The 21,107-nt window shown below is 35.1% G+C and overlaps 1 protein-coding gene across 2 annotated transcripts in view; it reads left to right on the forward strand.

The window, feature by feature from the left end:
• Window positions 1-1,864: 1,864 nt before the first annotated feature.
• The window catches only part of LOC138331523 (hillarin-like), a 64,989-nt gene continuing 45,746 nt past the window's right edge, over window positions 1,865-21,107 (forward strand). The window contains exons 1-2 of one of the 2 annotated variants that reach the window (XM_069279209.1): window positions 1,865-1,963; window positions 2,165-2,627. In XM_069279209.1, coding sequence (XP_069135310.1) covers window positions 2,301-2,627 — 327 coding nt within the window. In that variant the 5' untranslated portion in view covers window positions 1,865-1,963; window positions 2,165-2,300. Of the gene's footprint in view, window positions 2,628-21,107 lie in introns of both variants that reach the window. The other variant, XM_069279208.1, reaches the window with a different exon arrangement.

The raw sequence follows: 21,107 nt of genomic DNA on the forward strand, positions 1-21,107 counted from the left end.
CCACTACGCTCCATTTATATTGTCTGATTAACATAGGTAACCGACGATGACTAGACATAAATATATCACACTATATATTAATTACCTTAAACTTTATCAATACTATCTTCCATAACACACATAGTTTACCTTAAATAGTAACAAGTCATATTATACAATAATTTTCATTTTTGACTGTTATCTTCATAATTTTCAAAAAGTCACCAATATACTATACATAATAACACATCATAAAATCAAAATACAATAAAAAAAATCCAAAGTATAAAATGTTTAAAAGATTTATGATGTCCAGCCGTATCCGGCTTACGAGGAGACACTAAGATACAAAATCTACAACCGTACGCGATATTTGAATATTATCACAATATACTAGTGTTATCATACTTTGTATATAGTTAGTCACCAATTCTACTTTGTATACTACAAATATTGCCCCCTATATAACAATATATTACATCACATAACTACAGTATCTAAACTGCAAAAGTAATGTACTTTGCGTCACAATATCAGAAACTCATGTATGACCGTGTTTGCATCCCTCTGACGTACAGTATTCTCCTTACCTTACAAATACCCAAATACTTACTGTAAAACTGAATATTCAGAGAGATAGAAAACCAGCGTGATATCTCGTCTTCATCAATTGTGATACTGTATACAGGAAAGAATGGTGAGCTGTTTACTTTTATAGTATATTTATGTTCAGTGTAATAAAGCTATTATTATTCTTTATCTCGTTTATAGTTGAAATTGGATCACACATTACCAAAGTGCATACATATAAGTAATTATCACATTTAAAAACACAACAGTTCAGATATGTATGGGATTTTTACAACATATTGCCGTTCTAATCTATTAGTTGACTCACTCTTGCATTTTTGGTTGAGTGTTTACTCTTGAGAAGATGATTGCGGATTCGTCCTAAGGAGAGGAATACATATCATTCGCCTGTCGTCAGTATGTGTTGTGCACTGTGTCTTTGCTATGGCATCATGCTTTATAGTAGTGGCTCTATCAGTTGGAAAAAGTTATTATCGTAACAACACTGATTAATGTATTGTTGAGGGAGGTCTTCGTCAAATTACCTTTTAGTTTTTAACAGGAAACATGTTAAAACAAAGACTCAAAACTATACATTTAGTCATTAATTAAATGCTTGCTATTAAGTGATGAAAGGGGGGATCAAATAAAACTTTGTTTTGAGTTTGGATCAGACAATTCTGTTGAAAGGAACAAAGTTTTTTTAATATTCATATATGTATGTAAAAGGACTTAAAGTAGAAAATTAACTTTACTGGGAATGAAGTGTAGGAAATAGAAATCACTAGTAATTAATCTGGAAATTAAACATTTGTTATAACGTTTTACCTTTCAAGATCTTACAGTGTTTCCAGACAGCTTATTTATTGACTTTTTAAGTAAATATTAGTCATTTGTTATTTTTAACAGCTCAGCTGTAGAATGATATTGACTCAGATAATCCGCTTATAAATAGAAGCATCACATGGCTCCAGGTGGAAATACACATGTACATAATCGGGGCCTAATATCTTATTCTAATAAGGAGTTGTCTCTCTTTGCTCTACCAACAACAAATTTAACCTTTGAACCAACAAGAGATAGTCATAACAAAATACGTTCGTGAAAAGTTACCCCTTTAAATGTACTAACTGATACAGTAACAAGACCATAGTTTGGTGAATATTACGTGAATAATACAGACTCATGTATATTTACAGCACACAATGCAAAGAATTAGTCAGACAGGATTAGATAGAACTTGTATTTTTATCGACCCATTGACGGACCAATCAGAACGCAGAGCTGTCGATAGGGGGCGGAGCTACATGGGGTACATTTGTTTGGTTTGAACTTTCAGTTTACGAGAACATTGTGGAGCATGTGTTGTGTGTACATGGTTCTATATAACACAGCTGTATGTGTATTTTATAAAGTACGTGTCCTGTGATACCCAGTACCATTGTTTTCGTGGAATAATGTCTTAGTGTGTATGCATACGTGTGTAAAGGGATCAGTTAATTAGACACTAGTGTGTATATTGTGTATTGATATTTGTGTATATATTGACTATGAGCAGTGAAGTGAATGATTCATAGTTAATTAATTATTGTCGAGTCTTTTTTTATGTCAACAGACATGTAGTGGAGCCTCAGTACCCGTAATAATCTTGGACTGTGGCAGGTTATACTATCTACTATGACAGGTAAAACACTGTTGGATTTAAGACGGCACCACCCGTAAGTAATCGATCAGGTAAGAAATACAAAAAAATGGATGACAGGTGTTCGAGTGATGGGGACGACTCGGATTGTGAGGATTTACGGTCGCTCCCAAGGGATCCATGTTACAGATGTGAGAAACGTGTGTATCCTGTGGAGAAGGTAGATGTGGGGGTGCTGTTCCACAGGCGGTGCTTCCGGTGTAGGGTTTGTGGATTACAATTGACCCTGAGGACGTTTCATTGGGATCAGGAGAATACCCCTGATGTCTACTGTAATGCCCATCTCACCAGAATGGTGGGATCCATTGATAAGGATTCCATAGGGATACAGTCGGCTCTTAATGCCCCTAAACGTGGGATTAATGCTAACGAACAGGTAAGTCAACTTAAAAACATCTTGTTAAACTAAAAGAGACGAATAAATATTGTTGTATAGTCATATAAATTGTTATACACCAACTTCAAAATAGAACTAATATACTTTGTAAATTTTCGATATTAACATGATTGCATTATTCTTATATATCAAACTGTCTCTTAATATTATATTAAGCGCAAATAGTCGTTTATTTTTAAAAACATACCGGCCTACTGCCTTAATTAGTATTGCCTCTCATAATGCTGTATCATATATGTTGAACAACAGATAGTAAAATCTTATCACTCGGTAAAAGGTGACATCAGTGCATATGGTTATGAAAGATAATAAACTGTACTATCTGAAGTTTATTTACAACATCGGAATGCCATGTGACCGGAAAGTTGCTTTAACAGGTACTTATGTTTTTCCACGAAACATTTTCTCTGACAGCGAATTTAAGTACCATATCGCCGAAACTACAGTTTTCTATCTATAATGTATATTGAGAGTGACGTCTAATTATAGAAATTACGCTCATTTACGTTATAACTAAATCGAGTTAATTTCAGTATAGGCTAATCCCATTGTTCTGATCCCAACACTGATAGCACACGGCAATGCAATGATGATATCCCACGTAAATTATCATTAGAGCTATTGTCAGAACCTATTACTGCTGATATCAAATTATTGTGATAAAGCGACGGATCCGTCAGCATCAACATCTCATGGTTTCACCGACCACATTCCGCTAGTGTGATTGATGTTTTAGTGCAGACTTCACTCACACCGAACATGGCGATTTGGGGACCGCCAGAATTCATGTCTTAAGTTAGGGGAAACCACTAAATGTCATGTTACAAAATACCTTCAAAATGTGTAATAAGAATCCCACGGAAATCGATAAAACTAGTCCTCGTGGAAGACATAAAATCAAGTGAAGTTTGTGATCGTGATATTCCAGGAGAATGGAAATGGCACAGGTGCGGTATTGCTATATATAATGACATTTGATGCTGGAATATTGCTTGGCATTTACTTCTAGTATGTGTTGAAATATTGCTTGATATTAAAGGAGTCGTGAAAATATTGCTTGTCATTTAAGTAGGTGTTGAAATATTGCTTGGTATTTAAGGAGTCGTGGAAATATTGCTTGTCATTCAAGTAGGTGTTGAAATATTGCTTGGTATTTAAGGAGTCGTGGAAATATTGCTTGTCATTCAAGTAGGTGTTGAAATATTGCTTGGTATTTAAGGAGTCGTGGAAATATTGTTTTTCATTTAAGTAGGTTTGATATATTGCTTGGTGTTAGAGAAAATGTTGAGGAATATTGCTCGGCATTAAAGGAAACGTAAAACTATTGCTAGGTACTTAAGTAGGTGTTGAAGTATTGTTTGGCCCTACGAAGGTGTTGGAATGATATAACATCCGGATTTATTTATTTGTTGAAATGTAGCAATGTCGGTTCTAAAAAACGGCTCACTGGTAAAGGAGATGTCAGTAATATTGTATTTAGCACAGAAAATGGGGTTGGAGTAAGACAACACAAAAACCAGCCTTGTAGTAGGACTTACATAATTTGATTTAGAATTAAACTTTATAGTTTAGTACGTATAGGAATATGACCTTTGAATTCGTTAGTTTTAATACGACAGCAGTGGATTAGATGCTGGAATAAGACGTTACATTTAAGAATGCGTTATTTTTTTGTTCATTATGGCAGCACCGAAGTAGATGCTGGGATAGGACTTCCTTATATCCTATCATAATGAGATTGTGTTGAACTACGACTGGCCATTAATTGGGATATACTGTTTAGCTGTTGTATCTTACCGATACTTACTATCGTATCATATTGCGAAAAGATATACTCAGTTGTGTTGTTGACATTCAGACAAAAAGGAAATCACTTTTAGTTGGCCAATCCATTTTCCAGGGCTACCGTTTTGGATATAACCAGGATGTACGAGTTGCTAAACAGAAAGTACTGTTAGTAGTGATAAGATTGGTATACGGCTCTATATCCTAAATAAATTATATAGTGCCCCGTAGGTCTGTTCTGTGTCACGCGACTAATTCCCTGACACCTACCTGTACTTAGTTACACACTTTACAATAAATACCGATAGCATTAGGATCATGATAACAGTCCGTAGCCGGAAGCTCTCTAGGGTCATTATTATATCTATATATGATGTAAGATTGCATGTAATTCCACTGACCTTCCGAATGGCAATCGTTGTTAGGGTCAATACGACTGACCACAATGACGTAATTGTTACTTAGACTGACGATTATCGACATCTGTCGTAGTTGATTAATGGTAGTGTACATTTTCGGGTACATAGTACAAACATTCTTCTGAATAATAGGTATAACTTACAAATTAATTTCGTGAATTGTTAACACTCAGGTAATCGCATTAGAAAATCGTGTTTTTTCAGCAGGGGCAATAAAGAGGAAAAGTTCTAGTTTTAGACAAATTTCATTTTTAGAATTGGCAACAGCTTACTTCAAATCGTATCAAAGACCGGATTGTACGCGACATATTTGACAATCTTGACAAAGGATCTTTCCTTAAGTTCTCTTTTCAGAAGATAGTGAGTTTATATAGTTACATTGAAGTTTCCCTGATGTTGTCTATTGTTATCATGACAATGCTCTTTTTATCCAATTCTCTGAAGAGGTTCCATACGTGGTAAAGGCTTTGTCTGCATTGATGTACTACGTGCAGTATGTGAGCATTGAACTAGTGCTATACTTGAGATATTGTCCCTTTGTCTGGACATCCGTGAATTGTATTGGGATGCAGTTGTTGATTTTGTCCACGTAAACTTGTTGCATTTGGTGCAACACGTCTGGCTATTTTTAATTCATGTTTAAGGTAAATTGCTCAGAGACATTTTCGACTGAAGAAGATATTCCTGTCGTATTTCATATTTCTAATTGTGAAATATTTGACAATAGTGAGTAGAAATCTAATGATATATGTCGTGATTTCAATGTATGTCGTCAGTGTTAAGTTACAGGTTTGTGACTATAATAGTCATGTTATTATCGAGATCGCTTTTCCCTAACGCATTAATATGAGAGCATTATGCATAGAAAACAAAGGTGAAACACGTGTATCGTCTGACGACGGAGCCATGTGGGAAGCACGTGCAATTACCTGCACTTTTTACACGTCACAGCTGTACTGATGATGAAACATGTCATGCGTGACAAACACCAAAAATAGAGTCAACAAGAAGCTAACGTGTATGATAGAAGGGTCTTTGTCGTCGGCGTGCCTCTAATTCTATAAATTTACGAAAATATTTGATTGGTAATTAGGTCAATGAGGTTGTAATATCGGTATTCCAAACAGAATAACGGTATCGAACGCCTTAAATCCGACAGAATGGCTTATATTTGGCTAAATGTTGGATGGTAGGCTTTTTTGCCTTCTAATTTAGGTTTTAGGCAGTTTACAAAAAACTCGGACATCTTAAATCCAACACAATGGCATATCTCTGGCTACACGTTGGATGATAGCCTTTTTTGTTGCCTTCAAATTTAGGTTTAAGGCAGTTGAAACAAACTCGGACATCTTAAATCTAACACAAAGACATTAATTGTTGACATAAACACCTAACCATCTGCTCTCTGTCACAACAATCGTAAATAATACTGTATCAGAAGACGCGAGTAGGAATTAGGACAATGCCTTTTGTGTCTAACAAATATGTGCCACTTTTAAATGTGATTTAGGAGAAATATTGATTTTTTTTTGTAATTAGTGACGTTGATGTCGATACAGGTATTGTAAGGTCACCGTCAGGTATAACCTGACCACGATACAGATACAAAGTCCATTGTCAGGTCACTGTTGTCAATTAAAACCCGTCAATAGTAAATAACAATTACATGGTCAGGTAGACAATGGAACACAATGGGAGATGTTTGTCCTTCATGAGCTGTTATTGGTCTGTATCCTTCAAATACAAAGAGATGAGTGACTAATCCTGTCCATCTATCTGCTTCGATATTTATGTTCAAAAATGTATTTCCGTGAAGTCTTACAGTTTACCGTCTTTCTTAGATTTGATATCCATTTGAGTTGCTTCCTTTTCAAAATATGGCGATTTGTTGCGTCCTTTCTTTGGTAATGTTCGAGCTAGGGAAATTCTATTGGTTAGCAATTTGCTTAAAGAACTGTAAGTATATTGACTATGTCTATCACTTACTTTGCGAACACCATACAAATTCGATTACGTTCAACTTGCTTTTACTTCAGACCTCAATGTTCTTTTTACTCGTGTGTTCATAATACCAACACGACACAAGGATGAGCTGATTTTAAGACATTTAGGAGAGTCATAATGTAAGGATTGTCTTATTTTGAATAAAAATGTTCTTGCACGAGACGAAGTGCAATGTAAAGAACAGTTGTGATATACCACTGGAATGATTGATCCCTTCGATCATCACGGAGCTAGACCCTGATCATTGTGTAATTATTACCTCTTCAACATTTTGTTTCCGCTCCTTTTTAAATAGGTTTGAATCCAATACACTGTGTCTAATATACAAGGTGGATCATTCAATGTTTGCATAGGGTTAATATAAAAAATATCTGAAAACAATGACTACAATTTAAAACAAAAGAATTTTAATGTAAATCCACGAATTGATTTGGGCTGTATTTCACAAAACGCACCAGTCGGCCATGTTAATAATCTGATATTAATGTAATTCATTAAAATATTAAAACTATCTCGGACGATTATGTCAATAAGTTGATATAAGTGTTATCTAGTAAAACACTAAAACTATCTTGGATGATCATGTCAATATCTGCCATGTTTTAGATAAGTATGCTGTATCACACACGATCTATATATACACACTGCGTCAGACTTATCACCTTCGTGACTAATAAACTCTGGTCATACTGGCCTTGTAAAATTCGTCGTGAAATATATAATGGACATGTAAGTGGGGGCTAATCTATGACTTGTTGTGTATTTCAAATGTTTATCTTAGGGGTTGTGTACTGGGTAGTGTCTTCCTAAAAGTCGCTTTAATTAGATGATAACGAGGAAGTTTTGTCGTTTGTTTACATGGCCATACAAGATCAACAACCGATTGTAGACTTTGTATGAGAGAGGGTCGACCTAATAGGGTTAGATTTTATAATCACATACCTGGTTTTATCATGGGACAATATAATGTAAATTTTAATGGCAATGATTTTCCTAATATCATCATGCCAATTAAAGTCCAAATTTATTTGTTCATAGATCTTGCCTGATTTTGTTATCGTTAGTAACCTCAGAATAAATTGTTAACAGTAATACCTGTAGTCACAATAACACTCTTCAACACTGGAAATCAGTGACACACTCTCTTAATAGACTAACAATACAGGAATGTATGTCTGAATTATCAAAAATATTGAACTTCTTATTTAAGAACACCATGCGTCTAATGAATCTATCTTAAATTTAAAGGCAAAATGGACTTAAGTAATGATCAAGGTAGTTCTGTTTTATTTTTCATTGGTGAATGTAGATTATTCCCAAGACACACCATTAGCGATTTTATGAATGGTACGTTAGTTTGTTACCATGATGAATACACAATGTGTACATCTAAGGTGAAATATCGATCAGTGATCATATCAGTATTAGTCATACCTGTAGATCGATCACTGACATCACAGGTACTCTCAGGTAAACCTGCAGGTGTAAATCAATCAAAGAAACGCAAGTCTGTGCTGCAATGTGGGTCAGATACTATGCTGTCTTACGTGTTAACGCTATTGGAACTTTCATGTGTTGTAAATTACTCTAGCTGCTCTAGTGTTATTACTGTCGGATATCCTTATTAAGGGCGCGTAAAGTAAAATGAAAAGAACATTTTAGTACAGATGATATCAGATGTTGATGAAGAAGAAGGCATATACATTAAATAAAGGATGGTTCGCTTTGGTACTGAAAACATGGAAATTCACGTGTTAGAAAATTTTACGCTAATTACGCGAAGGTTATTATTTTACCGTGAATATCTTCTGTGTATATACATATCAATAATGTATCAATTAAAAGATGGGACAGTTTGTTACTGTCAACATGGATATTTACGCGAGAGGGAATTTTGCGCTAATTACGTGAAGGCCATCATACCGCGAAAATTTCCTCCGAGCGTAATATTTTATGTATGTATGTGTCGCGAAAATAACAACGTCGCAAAATGTTCACACATGGGAATTGCGAAAATAAACAATCACATATATGTTCACATTTACAGTATCTGGGGAAAAATACATAGACAAAAATTCTGTAGGTACACTAAATTGTGGAACTAAAGGTCTGATCCAAAATGATAAACAGTCAGAAACTCTGATATCAGGGAAACACAGGGAAACAATTTCATGCAGGAGCTTTAACAACTTTGTACCAGATATGATTTCACCATTTATTACAAACTCTGACGACTGCGATAGATCGTCTGAGATAATCTCTATAATGAGATCGTATCAAGTGACAAGTCTGTGTCTAAAATTAAAAAGGAAATATTATGTCACTAGAAATTTTAAACACTGGGAGATCTATCCGGTTTTACCTGTAAATACAAACACTAATGACTACTTCAAAGTTTTTCACCTGGTGTCATAGTCACGCTATCTACCAAGGTCAAGCTTTTATCAAGTTACATAACGTTATAATCTCCCATACTGTTGGTGTGTTGGTGTAAAATTAGTCCATACGTTATTCTAGCCACTACAACGTAGTGAAAAGTTTTGGGTCCATATGGAGTGGAAAGGTATGGGAAGAAATAACCAAAACCACAAAATTTTTTACTTATATTTAGACGTTTAGCTGCATCATATAAAGGATATTAAAAGCCCGTAGTCGCATTGCAACTCCATCAACCGAGTGTTTTCTGGTGAAACCGATTCAATAATAATTGAATAACAGCTAATTTTCACTTATGGCGCTTAGGAGCAAGTTTCGATTCTTCCATCGTGTTAGAATAAAGTTGAAATAAAGTTATCTTCAGTTGAATACTTAGTACGTAGTTATTGATCCAAACGAACCAATCAGAATTTTTCAATGTGATATGTCTTCCTAACACGCTAATGACAGCTAGCAACTTCTCCTTGTATTCCTGGGAAATGGCGATATAACAGCTTTAATCAACTAACCATGAAGTAATATGACTGCAAAATCTCAGAATATCTCAGTATACGTGAGTCTTGGATACCAAGGACGTTAGACGAGATACAATTAGGAAAATAGATACGTTGTAAAATTTGAAATTTGATTTCTTCAGATCCTCCAGAATCCAGTATCACCTGTTTTGCATGACTAATCTTTGTTTAATCGATAATAAATGTAAAGAGAAATATTTAACAATGTATCAGGATATCATTGTTATAGCACGGAGTCCATCCTCCACGTCTTTTGTAAACATGGTCAAACCAGGGATAGGTTAATAGAATTGTATAACCTAGTATAGTGTGTGGGAGACTGATCAATGAACGGATGGGATGTCTAATCGTACCTTGTTAAATATTAATAAGTCGTGTTTATCATTTTCACCTGAGCTTGCACCAGATGACATCACTAACATGTAAAAATTGCATGCTACTCCAGGCAAGACTGATCGATAAACTACGGAAGTACGTCAGGGCTGTATAATGTTTAGTAGCCGACTAATAGCCAGCCAGGTACTTTTTTGAAAATTGTTATTCCTCCATAAAATGACAAAAATATTATTCCAGTTTTTGCTGATTCAATCGAATAACGTGAATTTTCAAATTTCTCGGGGATTTTTTTCTTTGAGAAATAAGTACGCCATGATATCAGCCAATGGGAGGCAGTGTTACAAACGGCGACGTCATTGAAAATGATAAAGATGATAAAGGAATTTGGAAGTCAATCAAAACGTCGGTTATAAGCAAGATTAATTGTTTAGTGAGTATATCCAAGTGAAAAAGAAAACATTTTTGGCGATGTGTGGATTACGAACAGACTTTTGTCTGTTAATTTGACCACCAAGTGTATGATCCGTTTGAATTGGTACTTAAGATCCATATATTTTAAAGAAGAAGAAGAAGAAGAAGATGATGATGATGATGATGATGATAATGTTGATTGATGATGATGATGATGATGATGATGATGATGATGATGATGATGATGATGATGATGCATTCTTACACAATAATTTGAAATAAATTTTGTTCAGACTGAGAATTCATTGAAAGAAAGACAAATCATTTTCAGGTTTTGTTATTTCCTAACATTCTTACATACTATAGCTTATCGATAACATTAAAATATAAAACAAAGGTCTATTTATTTTAGATATGATAACATATAGACACAAACTGCTGTATTTTACTTGTTTGAAAAAACCCAACTAGCCTAACTGCGAACGTGACAACTCATAACTGATTCCAGAATACAGTTTTCAATGCTGTTTGTAATGCTTACAGGTTTATTATTGTCATCGATTTTGCTATTTCTCAAACGAATGGACGGGTTTAGATAATACATAAACAAGTACAAACCTTACACCTATATCATAGATATATATATACAATATTATTGACTTTTACATAGTATCAAGGGAGTTATGCATCAAACAACCCGTGGTATTCAAAACCAGCTTCTACGATAAAACTATGACACCATAGAATTTACATGAGACATTAATAAAGAATTATTATATAGCGCTGCTTTCCTGTGATGATCAAAGCGTATTCTGACGTTCGCGAAACCTAAGAGTTTTAATTAATTATGGTATGTATCTTATTTAGGTCATATCGAGTTTTTCTAAGGTAGTCAAATATAAAAGAATGCCTTGTTTGTAAGTTTTCTTTATAGTTTCATACTTCTGTTTGTGTGTTGTACAGATGTTGAGACATAGAGATTGGTGAAAGTTTTGAAATATGCAAGATGTTAGACATTATATTCTTCAGAAGAGTCGTCAAAAGAAACTTGCAATGTGGAAAATATTTGTTTGGTAATTTCAGCTTTGTATTTTTGTTCCAGCTATCTTGAATTGTGACAAGAAATAGTCACAGGACGAAGCTCATCATTTTAATTTCTGATAATTCTTTTCAAAACTAGAAATTCATTTAAGAACTAGATATATTCTAGGATATCAATAAAAATGTCTCGTCTTTAGAAAATTTTTGCCATCCTGCCATCATCAATCTACATGGAGTGAGCTTAGTAATATGCGTTTTTGAAATATATTTTAGGATTCTGTAAAACGAACTTTACAAAATGACAGTGATTTTATATATTTACCTGTATGTATGGATGGTGTACTAGCTGTTTGTTTGTTTGTTTGATTGATTAATGCCCTATTAACAGCCAAGGTCAATTAAGGACGGCTTCCCATGCATGTACTGGTAGTTCTCTGTATGCATGTAGTTACTAAAGTATTATTCTATCTTCCTATAAAATCTATGGTCTATAATAGATGCCAGTGCTTTGCAGACAATCATTTCATAAGGCGCGCTAGGACAGTGTAATACCTTATATTTACATTATCAACTCTTTTGGGGGTCTCTGCATTAACATTGTTTAAGCTAGACCATGGAAACCGTTTATCTACGACGATTTAATCCACGAGATGGAACAGCCATTTTGACGGTGATCAGTTGACGTCACCACGTCAACATTAGTGACGTCATGATAGTCACGTTTTGGGGGTCAGTTATACACGCATATACTTCACTTTGCCTTGGTAAGTTTATAAAATAGAAGTGGTAAATTAATGTAGGTATAACGTATAAAGCTTATTCCGCTGATACATCTCTTAACGAAACCAAAACAGTATCCCCATAAATCGTTACCAACAGTGTGTATGATAAAGGAAATTGGTAATTCCATTTTTATTATCACAAACAAAATTAATTTTAAAAAGGTAAATTCTCCGAACAGTGATGCGTAGTTTGGAGAGGAAATGTGTAGTTTATTACTGGTTCGTGAAGCTGTTTGTTACAAGATTTGAGGCAAAAGCTAGATTTTAGCACGGATTAATTGCAAGAGGAAAGCCGTGAAGTTTGAAGCCGTAAATTCAAACTGCTATCGTTTTGTCATTAGAACCTCCTCGTAATTAACTCGATTTCGCAACCGTATTAGTCCCATGGGAGGCAATGCAACATAACACTTCCGGGGTAAAATTTATACATAAATCATCGATCAATTATTTTTAACACTTTATTGTGAAGACATATAGCGTTAGCACTGTATGTGAGGCTGATGAAGTATATCTTCTGAAGTCATTATTTGAAGCAGAGTTTATAATATGTTATGAACGAGTTTCGCCTAGTCTTAATCTGGCCTTTAATTCTCGATGGGATGATGACATACATAGCAATTTAATTTTGTTCTTGGAAACATTCTATGAAAACATCCAATTTTAAATATCATATCCATTATTTTCGACCCATATCACAAATATATCTGATGTATTTTAGCCACATTGATAACTGTGATTATGTCTATTTCATGTATGAAAGTTTGACGTGATTTTCATACAGACATATCCGTAAGAGCTGTTTATGCACTATTTAGCCCAAAATATTACCAACTTTGAGAGAATAGCAATATTTACAACAATGGATAGATTTAAAAATGATTATTTTGTCAACATTGCCAAACAGTGATATTTACACATATGATGTAGTAAAAGAGTACACACACAGCCAAGAGAAGAAGCCAAGCAGTGATCTTCTACCTCATTGCACAATTATATAATATTACTGATTTATCAGTTATCACAAAGTGACTTCTCTACCTGATTTACCTGATCATCGGTCGATATAGGCATCTATACCTCGTAATCTACCTAACTTATACATATGTACTTCAGCCACTCTATATTGCATTGATTTCGTTGAGTCGTAATATATTATTTTTGGCTGTCCAAACACTTAATCTGAAGTTAAAAACTGTCCATAGTTAAATCTTTTCGATATGTTTCCATATAAACATAAGTAGAAAATTCAGTTTTTTAAATAGTTCAAGTCTGCATTGCTAATGTTAAAAAAAACGTCATACATCTTTCTCATTGAATGATTTCTACATTTGTTTCATCAACACTGGTGGTTTTCAATAGATTTCAATGGAAGAAACATCAGCCGAATATTTTCTATCAGTTATGGCAGATATGTAGAAACATAAAGTCCTCGCAAACGTGACAATATGGCTAGGAGACTGAATCACCTTAAGGGAGATCCTCTAGTACAGAAATCGCCATTTTTGTGTTAAATATCGTCCCTGAGTCTCGATGGACATATCACCTTCTCCATAGCTGTCAATCCTTCCAGTCAAATAGACACTTGCGGCGTTACAAATGGCAAGTCCAACAGTTCAGATCCCCGGCCTTTGAAATCTCATACGTCACAAGGGTACCATGTGGTCAGCACCGTATTTGTCACCGTCCCCAGCGCCCCCTAGAGATATAACTGTATCTTCTGGGTTCACAGTCTTGATCTTTAATATCAACATTTCGGTGAATGATAAAACTATATCCGGGCACGTGAACAAACGACCCCTGACTTTTTTTATTGTTTACTTGAAGTGCAACTAAGATGGTTCATAATGTGACCACAAAACCACAACCACCCCCCCCCCCTCAAAAAAAAAAAAATAAATAAATAAAAAAAAAAAAAACATCTCTTTTTATCATAAAAAACAAAACCCCAATTTGCAATTTTAAAGGAATTTTCATCGGAAGATAAATAATTTCTATTTTTGTCGATATGATTGGAAGTTTTCTCAGCATGGTAACGAATGTTGTTACAGCACCAGTGGCCTTTGGGGATATCTCGTTATTAAGTTCCCGAGTTAGCTCCCACAAGATCAATAATTCTGTCTTCCAGAGGACCTTTCGGTCATGAGAATATCGGAATATGTCTTTAAGGGACTCTTGTTTTGACACTTTGCTGCGTTACCTCCCACTCCCTTGAGGCCAATTAAGAATCTCAAACGTCATAGTTGACCGCATTAGCAATAACCGAGCAAGCGTGGTAGACTACGTAACCGATTCATGCTGCTTTAATGAGTTACAGCACTCGAACAGCTGAGCTATTTTTGGGGTTGATTAGGTATAAGTGCTTTTAATGTTTTCAATTATGAAATATTATTGAATTCATACTGCTTCTTACTAGCATGTTCTTAAATGACCCCGACTGTTACTATATAACAATGTTTAAGAAAAACAAACAGTCTTACTGACATTGATGTGTGATCATAGTGCGAGAATTAACAAAAGTCTCTGTTCTAATCTATTTAGTCGTTTTCGTTTCTAGCTTGATGTTGTTAGATTTTTCAACATATAGTAATAAGCAGAGAGCATCGTTTGGGACCGAGATCCACAAACGTCCGTAGCGTTTTGAAAAGAAAATATAAATTGGAATATGTCGAAGACATGCAGAATGCAAGCACTGCGGATAAAGTATCATGTGGTATGTGGTAAAAGAATGGTTTGGCTAACAGTTAACAAAACACTAATAAAGAACCAATGGTTGGTGTAGGAACCACTTTAGTATGGAGTCCATGGCATATGATTAAGTTCTCGTAGAGTCAGTACCACGTGATTCAAATCTCGTAGATTAGTACCGCGCGATTTAGGTCCCGTTGAATCAGTACCACGTGATTAACTTCTCGTAGAGTCAGTACCAAGTGATTCAGGTCTCGCAGCAGAGTCAGTACCGCGTGATTCAGGTCTCGTAGAATCAGTTCCATGTGATTCAGGTCTCGCAGAGTCAGTACCACGTGATTAACTTCTCGTAGAGTCAGTATCACGTGATTCAGGTCTCGCAGCAGAGTCAGTACCACGTGATTCAGGGCTCATAGAATCAGTACCGTGTGATTCAGATACTGGTAAATAATAGAAAATACAAATAAAGAGTGTTACCTCACCACATGTAATTATTACCATCTTCTTGAGTGTACAGAATATTAACCATGGAAAATGATAGAATATAATTATCTCATAATTGACCCCTGAAGACACATTTGGACTCTTCTACTATAAGGATTGGAACAGTCTATTATGAAATTCCAGGGGTGAATGTGTTAATAGGGAAGATGCAACGTCCTCCAAAACCAGCTAATTACATTCATTTACTTTGTAATTTCAGCATCATCACAATTTAATCTCGGTGCTTGGTCCTATGCGACTCCTAAACACTATATAAGTATATGCCATTAGAACGTAATTACCACTAAGTACTCGACCGATGCAGCCTATTGAGTACATATTACAGTAACTAGGTCAGTATATTAAATCATACCATCGTCAGAGATTTAAAGACAGCGACGGTAATAGGTTTGTTAATGCATTAAGACTGTGAGACACGAGTAATTATGACGTAACATTTAAAAGCGCAAGCATTTTCCTTCCTGCTGTCTCCATAGACAACTGCATCTTAAAATCCAATTTTGGACTTGTTTGTCCTCCGCCCAGGTGAATTGTTTCCAGAAACACAATTTGCATATACAGCATCTCTAAAAATGACCATTTCTGGGTTTGCTGGTTGCAAAGCGTTATTAAGAATAGACGAACGGTTTAACACTGTCAGTAGAATGTCGGTATAGGTAATATATTTCAGATAGAAATAACATTTAAAGAAATCACTTGTTTGAGATTGCACACGAAGATGTGTGACTGTGCGTGTTCGGCATGATTCTGTGAAATACCATATAATGACAAGGGTTTCCACTATTACACGGAGAATCAACACGTATATACTGCAGCCTCCCAAATACAGCCATTAACACACAACTGATAGTTATAGTAGCCGTTCATAAGAAGTTTTCTTAAGAATTTTCACCCAATCTTCCCCAAAACACCCACACGGCAAACCTGCATCTTGTTCACGAATCCGACCGAACTGAACTGACCCTTACTTAAATAGTTTAATCAATGATTGTTCAATAGCTATAATAAAGCAATGAATATTTTGCGTATTTGGAATAATTACTTACTTAATGATAAAAAGTGAAAACGATTAGCACCGCAAAATTTATCGCAAATTTCTATCGCTATGATTTACAGTAACCTTCCTGAGTGAAAATGAATACCCGATTCTAACTTATTGCCAACGATGATTCATGTTAATTTTTTTTCGGAATTATCAGAAAAGAATTAGAACTCCGATAATAATTATTAGTTCTGTCGCATTCTAATTATATTCCTCTCAATCGCTCACCGACCATGTCTGTCACTGTTCGATTCAGAACTGATACATGTTTCACCGTTGTCTCTGTTCCGGATTTAATCAGGACTAATTCACATTATTAGTCATCGTCAATGTATATCCTGTCCGGCGCTGTCAGCGACAACAAGGTAGCACGGACGGACTTTATTGGTACAAGTCATGTCTAGGGATATTACATATAGATAGACACTAAACCAGTTAACATATATTCTTAAGGACTATTTAGATGGAGAGGATATGTTCAAAATGCCTTATTGTTGGAAAATATGATCTAGAAATGTTTCACATTATAATATTATATATAGATGCACAATAAGAGCCGATCCGCAATCTTTCCTATCAATATGTCACGTGACTTTTATATGAAGTCACGGCGAAAAACTCTTTTTATAAGCTATGTTTTGGGGGAAATCACAGTAGTTGAAATAACTCCGCATGGTTTGATGGTCCCGTGTATTCTCATTTCTGACTATGCTAATTCTCTCCCAAGTCGACGAGATCACAAGAATAACCATTTTGTTATCAAACAAAACAAAGAGAATGTTATTTATAAAGCACGTGATAAATAGTTCAGAATGTATTTCACATCAAATATGACCAGAGCAATGATTATCAAACATATAATGACCAAACGCGATTCCTAGTCCGAACACAAAAGTGAAGTAATCCATGTCAATTTTACGGTCACTACAGACAGCTAGTGAAATACAGACACATGGTGCCGTCTATTGGGCATAGTTTATACTGTCAACAAGATAATATTAATCCTTTAATTTCCTACCAATTTCCAATTAAATGACAAATTAAACCAAATAGGGTCAGTTTATTGAACCCCTAATCGAGCCCGCAGACCTTCATCTCAGTTTGATAATCACGAGAAAACCATCAATGTAATATGCGGTATGGTTATCCAGTCCGGAATCTCCGGATGGGTCATCGACGCATATTTTATTCATATTTTATTTAAATAGTAGACGCGAAGATCTAAGGAAAAACTGCGACTAATGGAGAAAATAATATTAGGGTGAGTTTAATAGTTCTTAACACAATAGGGTCTGATTTAATGTCGTATCGATTCATCCTAAAATCGATAGCGCATGACCGCTGGGTGAGAGGTCATTCACGGCGTTGTTGCATGTGCAGTGACCATTGGAGAGGACCCAATACAAATGATTTTGATCTTTGTTCGACATTAATAGCTATTAGAGGATACTCTATCCACTCTACTGATTGGACAAACATAATTATAATACACTGATTATATGTACGACAAATCAAGGTCCATTTCTTAAGCCTTGTATTATCATCAGTAATGGCGAACCCTATGTTTCTCCTTCCGATAATAACGTTACTGCTACAGGCGGCTTAACCAATAAAAGTTCATCAGCGAAAGCTTGGATCCAGTAATTACGATAATACATTGATTTTTATCGATATACATTTCGGATCTGCATAGGTCTTTATCCGGCTATCGTTTTATCAAATTATACTTGATTTGTTTGTGACTAAACTACAACTATGCAAAAGACAGTCGCAAGCTAATTAGCTCTCTCCTTTGTATCAGGAATATGGTTCAGGCTTAATTGACGTATTACCACAAGTCCTCCACGTCTGTGATGTGGGTTCGAAACAATCCCATGTGAGGCAGTTGCCAAGAACTGACCGCTTGTCAGTGGTTTTTTCCTAGTTCTCCGGCTTTCCTCAACCAACAAACCTTGTACGTCCTTACATGCCCTTGTCTTTTAATAGGACGTCTAACTAATAAAACCAATTGATCATAAGTCAGTCTGATTTCTGAACTGTAGTGAAAATTGTTAAAAGAACAAAAATAAAGAAAGACGAGACTGTACAAAGAGAATGAGCAAAAACATATTGGGATCACAATGAACCATATGTATGCAGTATGATAATATAAGGTCGTTAGATTCAAAATATGGCATGTAAATATATTATAGTACATGGCATTTAGTGAGGTGTTGTCTCTACCTTTGATGATACATAAACATTTTAGGTCATTTCCTATTGAAGCTACACTTTTAAAGTATGGACTTTAAAGAAACACTCAAAGCAAATGACGCGTAGTCAATGATGGTCATATGCACGTAATCAAGGGACACATTGATTTCCAACCGATCACATCAGCCTGATGAATGAAAAGAACAAGCACAAAATGAGATATAGTGTAAATTTGATTTTTTTCTCTGAAAAACTATAGGACAAGCATTATGAATGGAATTGTGGTACCATTGTCACGTTAAGATAATGGACAGTTCTGCAACAATTTATGGGTTTCAAAAAAGACAGGGGAGTGAAAATAAGATTTCATAGATACAAATGCATTTGGGTATGTGGAAGTATATGTGAAAGGCTTCCCAAATATGAGTTATTAATGTTATATGCCTATGTTTCCGGTTACCATGGCAAAAATATTCGGTCATCCATATGATCGGCCATATTTTTCTAATATCTTCTTGTCACATTTGTAAATCGAAGTTCCAATCATTCAAAGACATGCGAAGAAAGTGAAAGCATGTGTTTATCACGTTACAGTGCTCACCAGTGATAAGCACTTATGTTAAAACTTGATATCAATGGCGACCTCGAGGTTTGAAAATACACGATGAAAATCACTGAACATATTCACGACTGATGAGGTTAACGTTTCGTGTAATTTTAGAATTGAACTATTAAAACAATTCTTATCAGAAATATCTAAATGAAAAAAATCCCATAAAAATCATTTTACATCGTCATCAAACTGATAATATGACAACTTCGACTTAATGCAATGGTTATATAGCGGTGATTATAGGGACTCGCCTATTGATTGTGTTTACCATGAACCGTATAATCCTTTATGAATCATGGTATAGGTTGGCAATATAAACGTTATATGTTAATGAACGAAGGCGTCGGCACAGATGAAGATGATATAAGTGAAATACTGATACAAAAGGTCGTTCCAGTTCAATGGTTATAGTTCCCACGGGTAAAGATACAAAATGGTCATGGATATGTAAAATGCAGGTAGGATCGATAGATCGTACTAAAGGTGATGGTGTGAGGTAATGTACGTGCATAGTATGATGTGGTCCATTACTGTATTGGCTGGGGTGACTCAGTCGAGGTGTAGACTTATTAATGAGAAAAATCAGTGCCAATGTTCTGGACTGGATCACACATGGACTGAGACGACTGAAATGATGCAACTACAAATCTGTCACGAGTAATATAGACAGATAACATAATGTTAATTTCAAATACAAGGAAATATTATATAGAAATTTAATCCTGTAAGGTATATTTGCTCTACTATATCTGTATTAGTTAAATTATTGTTTAAACGAAATATTGTACAGACGATTATTTTTGTGGGCAAAGAATTGATTATTTTCATTTAAAACTGACAACAACAACAATAAAAATGAATTAAAAAATTCACGATCTTAATTGACATAAGAAAGTATATTATTTATCACGTCCGCAAAAAAGATTTTCACTGATAAATAATTAGTGAAGACATCAACCCCACGGAGGTTTATTATTCCTATATTTTACAAATTTTTCTTAGTACAGAACATCATCATTTTGCTATTTTGCAATTTTGTTAGAATTTTAACATTAGATCAGTAGCCCAAGAAATAAGCAATGTTAATTAATTCATGTATTTTCCTGATACATTGACATAAATAGTTGATCTTTGACCAAAATTAATCTTTACTTTTTTTCCTGCCATAGCTACAAGTATGCAAATTCCGATTAACCAATAAGAATTGTCCATTCTGTTCTCATTATTATTGTACTGTGTACTGTGAATTGTATTATTATGCTGAAAACTAGTAAAACAATCACGAGAAAAGAATACATACTATATATAAGTGACTTGATGTAAGAAATTCAATGTTAAAATTTAATGAAGAAAGCTTCTTTCCAAGGATTCCCTGTACAACCCGGTGATTACGCCATCACACCATTCCTTCGCGACAGTAACACAAACATGTAGACATTTATCACGTTCTATAAGAGAAATGCCTCGACACGAAATGCCAAAGCCAACGACCCGGTTTTATTACCAACTTCCGGTATAAATCTTCCGCTCTACAATTACTACGCGCGTTGCTGCGACAGGAGAAACCTAGCAATTTACAAATCCAATCTGATCCTGGTGCCAACAATCGTACCTTTATGTCAAGAACGAGGAGAGCCCGAGGAGGTGACTCACCACGTGCACACGTGACATGGTCACTGTTGTAATGATACAC

This window comes from Argopecten irradians, chromosome 9, assembly GCF_041381155.1.
Source record: "Argopecten irradians isolate NY chromosome 9, Ai_NY, whole genome shotgun sequence".
Taxonomy (NCBI): Eukaryota; Metazoa; Mollusca; class Bivalvia; order Pectinida; family Pectinidae; genus Argopecten; species Argopecten irradians.